The sequence below is a fragment of the Trachurus trachurus genome, assembly GCF_905171665.1.
Source record: "Trachurus trachurus genome assembly, chromosome: 14".
NCBI lineage: Eukaryota > Metazoa > Chordata > Actinopteri > Carangiformes > Carangidae > Trachurus > Trachurus trachurus.
Window position 1 is genome coordinate 4,088,370 of NC_139903.1, and position 13,928 is coordinate 4,102,297.

Sequence of the window (13,928 nt, forward strand, 5' to 3'; positions counted from 1 at the left end):
AAAATTAACATTGAGGGGAAGAACATTATCACTTATTTTGATTTCAAAGAAAATAAACTATGTACTAGGCTATAGTAACCCTTTATATTTTATTGGGGAAGTTTCATATCCATATAGCCTAAATGCAAATTTCAGAATTATTCACCATCATTTAAGTTGTTTTTGATTGAAGTTGATTATTATTTTAAGTCTCTTGATTTAATTACAAACAAGAAATGTATATCAATAATGAACATACATTCAGAAATGTTTAACGAATAATCTGTCACAGTAACTATTATTGTAATTTTCATGGGATACAGGTCTGTCACCAAATGTATTTTCCTTTATTGTTAACTTGATTGTTTTGTTCTCTTTTATTTAACTTTTGTTATATAGTCATAAAATTGTGACTTTACTGTACTGTTACTGTTGTAACGAGCTGGAAAGACTGAAATGTTGTACAACTTATAAATAAAGTTGGGGGAAAAAACGACTGGGGAAAGCTGCAGGACAAGAGAGAGTATTTAATGAGTATTTAATTGAATTGAATTTCCACTGTGCTGTTTTGAATCATGGACTCTATAAAAAAATTTTTTTGATTGCTAATAACAAAAGATATCAAAACATTATTCAACTTAAAATGTGGTCATTTAAAACCAAGATTGTTTAAAGCCACATATAAGCATGTTGCAAAACAGAACCTAAAAAAAAAAATCAATTATGTGGACTAGGACTTCAACCAGATTCAAGTCATAAATTTACTTAGGCTACTTTATTTGAAATTACTTTAGACTTCACAACTCATGGCTTTAAAAATCCCGTTGACTTGCAAATACTTTATAGCCTACCAAGTCCAAAAAGTATTAATTAAAACTTTTTTTTCTCAATCAACTAATGTTAACTAACTAATTTGTTCCTGGGGAGTCAACACTTTCTCATTCAGTTTCATTATGCAGCAATGATCTGAGTCCAAACTCCCATATAGAAAATGTATGGAGACCTAAGGTCATCGATGCATGAGGTGTTTAAGAGGAACTGTCATGAAGAATGGGATTAATTTCCCAAATCCATTTGAGCTGCACTCACCATGCAATAAAAATCACAGTAAGACCAAGTGCAATATATAAATTGCAGGTGCTGCAATGTTTTATTTGATAAAGGTAAAATGTGCGACAACATTGATGTTATGCAAATCTTGTGTTGCTACATCCTGGCCAGTAAGTCATATTCTTAAAACATAAAGGGACATGCTTGTGTGGTTTAAGGTCCAAGTTACAGAAATCACATAATCTGTCTGTGTTAGGCTATTTGTTATTTGTAGGGTCAAGGAGTCACGATGTCCCTTCACCTATACAATCTCAGCCTGTGCATTCTGTATTTCTAAAATCACAAAAATAAAACAAGCCATGACATATTCTTTACTTTTATTATCAAGTGCTGTTTTTTTTGTTTTGTTTTTTCATCATCTTCTTCTACTTTTTTGGTTTTCATTAAGTTCTCAACTGCAACCACAGGCTTTTACTCTCTCGGTGTGGTTTAGCTGGTGGAAACACAGTTATGCTTGTGCTGCTATTTAGCTTGTTAGACATCCAGACTAGAAGAGGGTGTTTGGGCACCAATTGTAGCCTAATGTGCTGGTGGTTTAGGTAGAGAGCCACCAATATGCAGCTAATTTACTTTGCATGAGTGTCAGAATAACTAGTTAGCACATAGAAACAGCTACTTAACTGGACCAGAACAGTTTCCTTTCCACATTGGTATTTTGCTCCGTAGCCCCTAGTATTTAACCCTGCTCATACAACACATGGCTCATACCACTTGCTCCAAGGTGTGTTTCTCCACGGTGTGAAGAGATTCTTGGCCTCTAACAAGGTGCTAGGAGTGTGGAGAGAGGAGTGTGCTGCAGTGTGCTGAGGAGGTGTGATGAGGAGGAGAAGTGAGCCAACACCTCCCCTGACAGAGGGGCAGAGGTGTGAAGAGCAGGCAACTTATAGTCAACAGAGGGCCACTGTAAGGTCAGACCCTAAAAACAGAGGACAGAGGAAAAAAATGTGTAAAGTTCAGAACTGCTGCATGGATGGAAATGCTATATTTAACAATAGACAACAGCTTTAATCAGCAGCAGACTGAACATAGTAGCCTACTTGGTCTGAATCAGTGCTGAATGACGCAGGAGTCTGACTTTTTATAGTTATTTCTCAATCCAATGAAGAGCCCTTGAACAATAGGGCATTTATTTACTGTTGTACACTTCAAATCACAGTTGAACAATGACGTACTTTGTGCTGACTGGAGTGTGTCTGAATGCACTTCACTGGTATAGATGCAGTGTGTGTGTGCGTGTGTGTATGGTCATACGAGTATTTTAGTAGTTTGTGCTGCACATTTGCTGTTTTCATGTTCACTGAATAGTGAATCTGTCAAAAAATTCTGTTAAATAACTTACCTTGAAAACAAGATTTGTGGCCATTATTCTAATAGACTGGCAGATAATATCAGTCTTTGTATTGTATCTGCTTAAATGACACTTTCTTTGATGAATTTGATGCTCAGGAATTAAGATAAGGGCTCATAGGTACTAAAGACAGCAGCTGGTGGCTGATAAGCAGCATTCCTCACTCAGCACAGAGGAGGAGGCTCTACCCCGCTATCTGTGCTGCCAGCAAATGTGAAAACAGTGGGGGTAAACTCTCTCTCACACACACTGAGCAGAGCATTTGGATGTGTGGACAAACTTTTGCTCCTGATGTCCATTTTGGTGCAGACTTTAAGACAGGTCATGACCCTGAACAGGGCATACGAACTTAGACAAAGACCCGTTTGTAGAGTGATAGACTGAGGAAAATGACACCAAACTCTACATATACTGTAGAGATATTATTATTATTTTGATTATTGATTGATGATTATTTTTCATTTAATTTGTGACCAAAACAGAAGTCCAAAACAGAGATTTGTACCACACAAATCTTTAATTGTGTGCTCAGTTCACAAGCTGTTCACCAGATTAAACCGACTAAAGTATTTTGGATTTGTGATGTTGCTGCTTGAAGACTACACTTTGCTGACATGCATCCGAAACAGATTAAAGTGGGTTGAATCTTTTCGGTAGCAGCACAGCAAACAAGAAAATAACAAAAGTTGCCGAGGTAATTATGATATTCAATTAATTAATTCTGCACTGCAGTGTCTGCAAGCTTCAAAACCACATAATCCCTCTGTCTTTACAAAGATGTTGGTGCAGATAAAGCCCTCCTCATTAGCTGATAATTTGACTGAAAGAGCCTGCATGTGTTTACAGAGGTATCTCCAAACAATTACCTGACCCATTATGAGGCCCATTTGTGCCTTTTGCACCAGTTTGCTTCTCTCAGGCTCTCAGCAGGCGACATGTGGCTCCTGCTGGGCCCTGACTGATTGTTTGTCCCACACGAAAAGGACATTAGAGGACATTAGTCCCAGTGAGGATCTTTACACCATTGTAATGAGCTGCACATGCAGTCAGTAATTCACCAAAAAGTATCTTTGCAGTGCATGCTCTAAATATAAAAAAAGATTTCAGAAAAAGAAAAGAATTGAAAAGGAAAAAAAGCATATTTTTAGTAGGTGTACCTATGTGTTTCAAACCCACTTTTTAATCATGTGATAAGAGGGATGTAATAATATAAAGAACTAGTGTAAACTTAAATGGGAAAACAAGAATTAAACTCACAATTTTGTGGTGCCTTCCCACTAGTGTGACATTTGTAATAAATAAAATGTGCAAAATAGGGATATGTGGTTAGACTCTTACATATGGGCTATGTAAGTGTCTGCTGTCCGCTGCAATGCTCCCTGCAGCCTGGTACTGCTGTGATTGATTAGCGGTGTGGTGTGAAGCCTCCTCTCTTGTCAAAACAGCACAGTGCTGCAGATGGTGAGAAATCTCAAACCACCAGGTTGTCTGTAAAAACAATGAGGAGAAAAGTTAGACACCATCTGTGAGAAAAGCAGCAGGGGGCAACAGTAAACTAATTAACAAGAGAAAATTAGATTGACTTAAGAACAACACTACCCTCTAAAGTCATATCATGAAGTTCATATTCACAAAACAGGGATGAAATAGAAGTTGTACATAGTTCAGGTTTAAAAAAAAAAAGTAATAATAAAAGCATCATCAGATATATAAATTGCAGGTGCTGCAATTTTTTATTTGATAAAGGTCAAATGTGCGACAACATTTATGTTATGTAAATGTTGTGTTGCTACATCCTGGACAGTAAGTCATATTCTCAAAACATAAAGGGACAAGTTACAGAAATCACATAATCTGTCTGTGTCTGTGTTATTTGTTATTTGTAGGGTCAAGGAGTCACGATGTCCCTACCTATACAATCTCAGCCTGCATTCTAAAATCACAAAAATAAACAAGCCTTGACATGTTCTTTACTTTTATTATCAAGTGCTGGTTTTTTTTTTTTTTTCATCATCGTCTTCTGCTTTTTTGGTTTTCATTAAGTTCTCTGCAGCAACCACAGGCTTTTACTCTCTCTGTGTGGTTTAGCTGGTGGAAACAAAGTTGTGCTTGTGCTGCTATTTAGCAGCTAGTTAGATTAAAAATACATCATTTTCAACAGGCTGTTTTTCAAAGGCTATTAGTTATACCCTGATTAGGTTCTTCTCTGGCCAACTATACAACATCATGCTTTTACCTTTTTTAGATTCAAAACATTTCATTATTTTCTGATGATGATGATGATGATGATGATGAAGTAAACTAAGTGGGCTATTAGGGCTAATATTATTATTTTTAAAGAGAAAAGAATGAGAAAAGTCAACTCTGAGTCCCTCATTTCATTTGTCATCTGGCAACATTTGTCACCTCCAACTGCAGCAGCAACACAAACACACAAGGCGCCTACCCCCCTCCGAGCACCAGGGCTTTAAAAACCCTCCACTCGTCCCTCACTCCCTCACTCCAACCACCCCGGCTTTACCGCTCACACCACCGGTTCAACAGCTCCTACAGCCCGGTCCTCAACCTTCTTCCTACGGATACAAAGAACAGACCTGCGATTCATTTTTTAAAAAGTAAAATCTCAAGTATCTTGGGGAAATAATTTCCTCAGAGGGAAAAACAAGCTAGATAACGTTAGAAGAATGAGTTCCGCTGCATGCGTCGTCCGGAAGCAGCCGTCCTGCAGCGCAGTGCCGTGGCCGCGCTCGGTGAGCAGCAGGTCGGACACAAACACCAGGTAGGTCCCGGTGGTCGGAGGGAAGGAAGGTGGATCAATGACTGCATTGATTAGAAAACAAATGATGTACGTTACCGGTACTTGTTAGCTGCTGTTGCTGCTGCTGCTAGCGTATTTTCTGACGTGTAAAAATCGACCAAGCTGTCTTGTTTACGTAGGTTAATTAATGACTGTTTGTTCTGACATTTAAATACACTTTATTAGTTTCGCTACATGTTGTTGTTACTGTATGTTAAAAGACGTGTAGTGGTGCGGCTAACGCAGGCTAGCTACCTTAGCTAGCGTTAATGCATTGCAGAGTCCAAATGGTTGCTAGGCGACACTAGTACAACAGCTTCGATTTATCCAACAGACCAAGAGGAAAACGTTTTTATCAAGCAGTTATTACTAAATTACTCCAATACAGACGAGAAATTATGATTTTCTTTGCCATTTTCGTCACTGTGCGACATTATTAGACAGTCTACCTTAAACACAACTGTCTGTAGAGAGCTTTAAAGCTAAACTAAACTAAAAAATATTTTAATGAGTTACAAATTTTGCCCAGTGTAGGATTAATACATGAATATCTAATCTCAGTGACCCATTTAACAGTTGTTGTTGGCTATGACTGGATGATTTCTTCGACTCTAAACAAACAATCCTCTTGTGTTCTCTCCTCCCTGCAGCCAGACCTCCCTGTGGAGACCGTGGTTATCCAGCAGCAGCAGGGATGGACCAGAGAGATGCCCACAGAGGAAGCTGTCCCATGTAAGTTTACAAAACCTCCATTGACTTATTTTTCTTTTTTTAGATAACTGCTTCAATATGATTTTTTTTTTATAGTCTTACATTGAAAGACAAAATGGGAGAGCAAAACAAAATGTCTCACACAAAGTTATGAAGCAAAATAGCGCTCAACTTTTTGCTGCACAGGCAAAAATAATTGAATTTGTTAGAATACGAGAATTTGTCTTGTTTACACTGCATCTGACTGCTTTGAACTTTCTGTTCTCTGAATTCATCATCCTACTGTTTGAGCACAAACCTAAATCATTGGTTTTGTTGTTTCTATCCAACAGTGATTATAAGCATTTTCTCACTATTGTTTCTTTCTCCCTGCAGCCTTACTCCAGACCCACAGTGCCAGGTTGCTTCTTGACAAAAGCTCAGTCCTTCCAGCACCCTGTCAGGTCAGTATCCCTCACTACCCTAGAAATCATCTTTTCAGTAAATCAAACCAAGCTATTTCTTGTTTTTTTAACGCCTAAAGAAAAAGTTTAAGAGCAAACCGTTGAAACATATGATTCAATGCCTGTTAAAGCAAAACACAAATGAACAGGACAGACAGAGAGTTGGTAAAGAGACAAAAAATGTTCTTGTATGTGACCAACCACACTGTCCTTTTGTTACTTGCATTACACTATTCTATTAACATTCAGCCCTACAGCCCATATTATTGTATTTTAATGATCAGGGGGTGTAGTCACAAGTGGTTCGTACTGTAGGTAACAAAATCAACAAAGGCAGTGAGTGATACCTGTACAAATTATTTGTGTTAACTCTTAATTAGATCTATCACTGCAGGAAAACTGGAAATTTACCAATTTACCCTAAAAAGGAAAGTGAAATTTCCATGAAAACTGGAAAAATCTGTAGATCTATCACTGCAGGAAAACTGGAAATTTACCAATTTACCCTAAAAAGGAAAGTGAAATTTCCATGAAAACTGGAAAAATCTGGTGTTTAAAAACTTTTCCTTTCTATTTTTTGATTACCATCAGAATGAGTAACCACATGAGATTATGTGTTTACATGATGCTATGTCTGTGCGTATGAGATTGTTAACTGGAGTTTATTTTTTGTCTATCAAACAGGCTGTTCTGGCCCAAAAAAAAGTCATTTGACTATCTGTACAGCGACGGAGAGAGCTTACTGAGGAACTTCCCCGTTCAGGCAACAATCAGCTTTTATGATGAGTCTGACAGTGAAGATGACGATGATGATGAGGATGAGGAAGAGGAGGACTGGGAGGAGGATGGTGACTCTGAGCAGTGCCTCAAACAGCAGTCTCATTTCAGCTCCTACAACTGAGCGACTGAAAGCTTCTGTCTTCCTGTGCAAAAGCTTGAGAGACTCCAACAAAACAGTTTCTGCACAGCTTTAGACTTTAGTTGCCTTCACATCTCTGTAACCGGTTTGTCCACAATCGATGCTCCCGTTAAGACTATTATTAAGATTTGAGGAGGAGCGATAACTCTGAATTGAATTATACTGTGCCAGGCTTCATTTGCTTGGCATATTGTCAGTTAAATACACACATTGTTGTGTGTATTGTACCCTGTAGTGCAATGGTATGCAGTATCTGCTACACAGTTGAATTTTCAGTGTGTATGGTGAGAGAAAGAAAGAGAGAGAGAGAGAGAAGCCATGTGTCACATGTTCCTATATTTGGAATATTTATGTTTACAGTCAGTCTCAGGGCCTGATCCTTGCCAATGTCGATAGAATGTAATATACGCACATTTCTAACTTATAATGTATATTGTACAAAGGTTGTACATAAACACATATTTATGTTGTCTTATTTTTTTATATATGTCTCGTTCTGCACTGTCTAAAAACCATCAAAATTAAGCTTGTATGAAAAATAAATGTGCTTTTTGACCTACTGTATTTATTCTCATCTCTTTTCTCCTTTATCTTTTTATTGTTAGAGATTTTAACTACCACAATATCTCGTTTTGTAGTTGGTTTTACGTACAATACAAAGAAACCAGCACTGTAAAAGCACAACACGTGTCTTTGCTGGTTTCCGACTGATACAATCCAGTATCTATGTTTCAATAGCAAATACACTTTCGGCCATCTGAGTAACTATACCTGTGTTGCTCTAGCCAATCAGAGAGACACTATGTGACATGGGAACAGAATTACAAACTACATTGACAACTCTTTGAATTCAGACTACATTTAACAAAGCCTACTCATTACCGTCATGTCATAGAGTACATTTGTGAAGGCTTTATAACTCACACCTAAGTGTAATTCATTTGGAATGATATTTAATCTGACCCTCCAACATGATCGTGCAAACAAAGTGGGTGTGGGGTCAAATTATTTCACATTTTTTACTTCCTCCCTTTGCTCTCTGTTTGTTTTGGATAATAGCTTGTGAAAGCATAGTTGGAAGTCATCATCATCCCATGATAGGAGATGATGCAGCTACACACAATTGTGGTTCTGAATCAACAGTGAGCTCTGTGTTTATACTAACATGTTTGTGTTTCTTGTAGTAGTGTTAACATTTGGTTTGTTCTTTTCATTCTTGTTTGTTATTTCTTTCTTCTTCTTTTTTGATGCTTACAGGCTACAGTAGCTACCTTATTGGCAACTGTGCAAACGCAGTGTTTGACATTACAACTCCATGAGCTGGTGTGTAATTCCCTCAAGCAATTACTGTCTGCAGACTTATGGAAAGTTTGCAAACATGGCTCAAAATGTCAGCAAGAGGACCTGAAACATGCACTTCAATGCTTTGTCAGTGAGACAAGAGAGTCCCTCAAAGTCTCAGAGTCTAGGAGGGTGGGTGAGTATTGTCACTGGGCCTGAGAAGAATTGAGGTTTTGGGGCTGGATTTGAAATAGGCCTGTCCCAACACTGCAAAAACTCAAAATCTTACCATGAATATTTGTCTTATTCCTAGTCAAAATGTCATTTCTAGTCAAAACAAATCTAATTCTACTTAAAATAAGACTCATCACATTAAAAAGTAGCTTGTTTTTAGACACTTTTTACTTCTTTCAAGTATATTTTCACTTGGAATAAGTAGAAAAATCTGATAGTGGAGCAAGTTTTTCTTTCTTATTACAAGCACAAAAAACCTGCTTTCACTGGCAGATTTTTCTACTTAACTCAATTTAAAATTTGTTTGAAACAAGTGAAAATTATCTAAAAACAAGTTAATTTTTAGGTGATGAGTCTAATTTTAAGTAGAAAGAGATTAGTTTTGACGAGAAATAAGACAAATATTCTTGGAAAGATTTTGAGTTTTTGAAGTGAAGTAGGTTCTGTCTCCCATAATGATCTGATGCCTGTTTACTGCCCACTTGTGGCAGCAGCTGGAAACTGCCTCTGGAAACTGACCGGCTGCTGTTTATACTTCAAGTTTCTGTCATTTTCATGCATGGCCCATTCAATTGTAGTTCTTTTTTTCCCACTTATTAGTCACAGAGAATATGAGAACACAGACTGGACAGTAAAGCAGTGGACATATTTAGCCTACATCTCAGTGAATGGATCTGGATCTTTCTGTAATCATAAGACTGTGAATAGTTGAATTAGCGTATTCGAATTTATTCTCTCTCCCACCCGACTTTGGCCTCCCAGGAATCTTTGTAGCTCCTGTTTATCTCCTCTGCAGCTTCTTTACCTGACATACACCAGACCTAAGAGGGAGGGGGGGCAAAAAGTGTGATCTGGATCTGCTCTGGCCAATGTTGAATTCCCACCACCATTGTTGTCTTAGTTCAGCCCTGCTGACTAATTAATAGACATGCGTGAACACATCATCTCCTTGGCAGTGGTATGAGTATGACACTCACTCCCAAACCTGGAGTCTGACATGTTTTCCAAGTCCATTGATGTCGGGTCTAAACTAAGTCAAGTCTAAAGTGATTGTGTGTGTGTGTGTGTGTGTGTGTGTGTGTGTGTGTGTGTGTGTGTGTGTGTGTGTGTGTGTGTGTGTGTGTGTGTGTGTGTGTGTGTGTGCGTGTGTGCGTGTGTGTGTGTGTGTGTGTGTGTGTGTGTGTGTGTGTGTTTCTCAGGTGCAAATCTTCTCCCAGCTCTTCTATGCCAATGCTGGGAGTGTTGAACATCTGTCTGTCTTAAAGCGTAAACAGTGTAGTTTAACAGCCTGTCAGACATATTGAGGACAAGAATCATATATTTTTCTTAAAGCAGAAGTAAGTGGAATATTTGTGTTAATAATAAGAATATAAGTCTTAAATAGTTCTATCTTCCGACAGCAATCACTTCTATAGAGTGTTTGGTCTGAAACACGGGTCTGTCAGTCACTCTGCTCTGCTGTAAGCCGAGGAGAAAACTTTCCTTGTATCCTACAACCTTTATCCAATGAGGAGAGAGAACGGCATAAAGGGGCGGTCCTCTCTGTGTGTGCAGCCAAGGGATGCGTGTGAATGTGGTGACGTAGGGACGAGGGCGGGGACTGCTAACTCCATCGGCTGACAAGAAGTTAGCCAAAACCACCGGATCACTTACTTCTGCTTTAATAAATAAAAAACACAGACCAGCTCTTTAGTTTTTCTGCAGTGATGAAAATCCCATAAACATAATTAAACAAAAAGAGGAAGCTGAACAGTTTAACATAAATAACATATTTCCTCAAGACAAGAGAAAGATATACTTACAATAATTATACAGTAAACAATGTAAATAAGGAGACAATATGCAAAGGAAAGGACCTGAATGAAAACATTCAAATGGGAGGAAAATGCCACATTTCAATAGTCTATTTTTTTTTAGAACATGATTTCTTTGTTAAAACATGAAAATGAGTAGAATGTATCTTTAATTTGTTTATTTTTTGGACTTCCTCTGTGTTACCTCCCTCTGCCTCAGTCTGGATCACACATTACAACCTCATCCACCCCAGTTGTCCCGTAGGTCCCGCCCCTTCCCTTTGGAATCAGTCGAGACTTCCCAGCGCTGTGATTGGCTGAGCTGCAGGGATCTCTCCTCTCCCATTGGCTGACGGATACGTGGCTCACAGTCGCTTTTGGTGACTCATGTGGGAGTTCCCCTGAGTCTGGGATGGAAGAGGAAAAGGCTTCTCTCTTCTCTCTTCTTTTTTTTTTAACCAGGCGGAAGGAAGGAAGGAAGGAAGGAAGGTAAGGGATAGTTTCTTTCTGTCTTCATGGCTGTGACACGGCTGAACCGTTACTTGCCTCTTTATTTCAGCTTCTTCTTGTCGTTTGTTGATACGCGACATTTCATTTCACATCTCTGAGTAAATGTCGGCTGGTTGGGCAGGGGGAAAAAATGACGTAAAGTGAACGAGTCTTGCTGATTAATTTTTCATATGCAGTTATATAGTGGCATATAAAGCTGAGATTTGTGTGTGTTATTCAGTAGATAAGCCTGCCTACCAGTCTGTTAAAATACATGTTTTTGCTTATGTTGGGTTGAAGAAGTAGTTTATTGGGTCACAGTTGTAGAGACTAGAGGCTGCTACGTGATAAAGACCATTTTGTGTGCTCGCTTTACCTCAATCTGTCTTCAATAGTTTATTAGTGCAGAGACTAGGGCCTACTTTAACAACATTTATATATATATATATAGCCTATATGTGTGTGTGTGTATCCATACTCTCTCCATAAAACTGTTGCCTCCCTGTCTCCTAATAATTATTCAGGTTGAATCCAGGGCCTCCCTCTGTCTCTGTTGCTATGGAAACCCTCCACCCCATCCCTTCTCATCTAGGCTATATTTATAGTATCCTATGGTGTAGTAGGGGGGGCTGAATGAGTTAGTGGTGGCACGCATTTCTATAAAACTCTTGTCTGATTCCCAGAAAATATAGGCTGCTAGGCTATAGGCTTTATGTCAGACAGTCCAAAGTCAGTGCAGTTTCCCATAATGACATGAAGAAAAGAGTGAGACAGATGCAAACGCTGTATAGCAAAGATAATATGCCATAAAAGTACGTCTTGTGGATCTGATAAAAGTCTCGTGTATCCTGAAAAGTGCGTTACAGGAAGATTTGTGGTGTCAAATCAGTGGATTTGTGCAAGACAGAACGTGTTAGATCGCCACTCTGTACTCAAAGCATGATTCACCCAGACTCTTATAATGAAATCTGTTTAAAAAAAAATCTTGATGTGGAAATGTTTCAACCACTAGAAGTGTTTAATTCTCATTTAAATACCTGTACAGGTTCAGGTAGGTAGCCTATCACATAGTTTTACTACCTTCCTTACTTCCAAAACAAATCTATTTGCATATACTCGAACCCAGCATGAGAAGTGATGCAACAACAACCCACTTCTTCTAATTTAAGCACGATGCCATTATTGCTTGCTGCTCAAACTCTTCACACCCACTCCTCAATCCGAGCTGCTCTGTGTTTTCAAACATACGTGATGCTCACATGGTTCTCCACTGACACAAACGGCCCCTTAAGTGGCCACATGGGACGACATCAGTTATATATTTAAGAGACCTGACATGTACAGCAGCTGAGGCTTCTGAATCTGTAATAGTCTTTGTCTAATCATGATTATCTATGTAGCCACTAAAATAATCCCCTGTTATTCAGTCGAAGTGTGCGCTCACTCAGCCTCTGTCGGTGAGTAGAGTAGCTGTGTCAACATGTTGCTCTGAGGTAGATATCTGATTATTATCTCTAATGCTCTTAAAACATTGTCTTGACTTTGTTGAGTTTGAGTTTGATTGAAACTTATTTGATCAGAATCAATAGTTGGAAGAAAATACATTTGTTTTTTTTTTGTTTTTTTTATTATTATAATGTATTTTGGGGTTTTTATGCCTTTATTACAGAGATGGCAAAATAGGGATGGGAAATTAAGCTGTAGCTCTATTCTGATTGGTTGGTTTTTAATGTTTTTGATATGTTAATTTTAATTTGTAGGTATATTCTAAGTAGTTAGTGGTCCTTTTCTGATGTTTTTTTTCTTCTGGAAGTACCAGTAGTCATGTCTTGATTGATTTATTCGTGCAGAATCGTCTCCTGCTGCTTGTTTTCACTGAGCTGCACTAGAGGGAGGATTTGTTTTTGTGTATTTGTAGAAAAACCATTACAGACGTGTCCTGTTTTCTGTTGTGTACAGTGAGATATAATGAAAAAGGAAAATTCAATTCAGTACCTTGATGAAAAATAATATTTACATGTATTCTGTTTTTGGGTTTGTCGTCCGTCTGGCCTTCTCACTGACCCTCCATTTGTCCCATTCTCACGAACGCAGCTCCTCATGCCATCAGGGAATATTTTTCAAATTTAGCCCAAACATTTATTTGGACTCAGAGATGAACTGATTATTGGAGGTCAAAGGTCAAGGTCACAGTGATTTCAGGAAAAAATACAGTTTAGTTTTGGCCTTGTGAATCTGATATCTCAATAACACCTGACTCTATAGGATGAACTAGATGCTGATGAATTAGATTTTGGTGGTTGAAGGTGAAGAAGGGTCAGGGTCACGGTGACCTCGTAAAACATGATTTTGAGGTCAAAGGTCACGGTCAGTTCAGCAATCCCGGGTTTTGTCCTTGTGAACACAATAACTTAGAAACGTTTCAACGGAAATCAAGGAGATCAGCTGGTTAGATTTTGGTGGTGACAGGTCAACGTTTATGCTCACTTTGACCAAATTATGAGAAAATTTCCAACAAATTTTTATATAATTCTGGATGAAGAGGGATGTAACCCAAAACTAGTCTGTTCGATGAGATTAAAGCTTTCCTGTTGTGCTGCAGCAATATCAGCGCGTATGCAACTGGTTGTACACTACGTACTGCTGTTGTTACAAGGAAATTAATCATTATTATAACCAAATGGAGATAGTGAAAATGCCTTTTGAAGTCTCTTATGGAGCGTGTCAGGTAGGAACACAGACAGGAAGCGTGAACCTCCTCGGCAGTGACCCATTTTCCTTGTTGAATAATTCTGTCAATCATGTTGTGCTGTGCTCTCCTTGC

General features: G+C 38.5%; 1 protein-coding gene across 1 annotated transcript; it reads left to right on the forward strand.

Moving 5' to 3' along the window:
* Window positions 1–5,121: 5,121 nt before the first annotated feature.
* ripply3 (ripply transcriptional repressor 3) lies at window positions 5,122–7,289 on the forward strand (the record flags this gene model as incomplete). The annotated part of the gene is made up of 4 exons (XM_083986988.1): window positions 5,122–5,216; window positions 5,885–5,966; window positions 6,321–6,388; window positions 7,073–7,289. The coding sequence occupies 4 exons, from the start codon at window positions 5,122–5,124 to the stop codon at window positions 7,287–7,289; spliced, it is 462 nt and encodes a 153-aa protein (XP_083843114.1).
* Window positions 7,290–13,928: the final 6,639 nt, after the last annotated feature.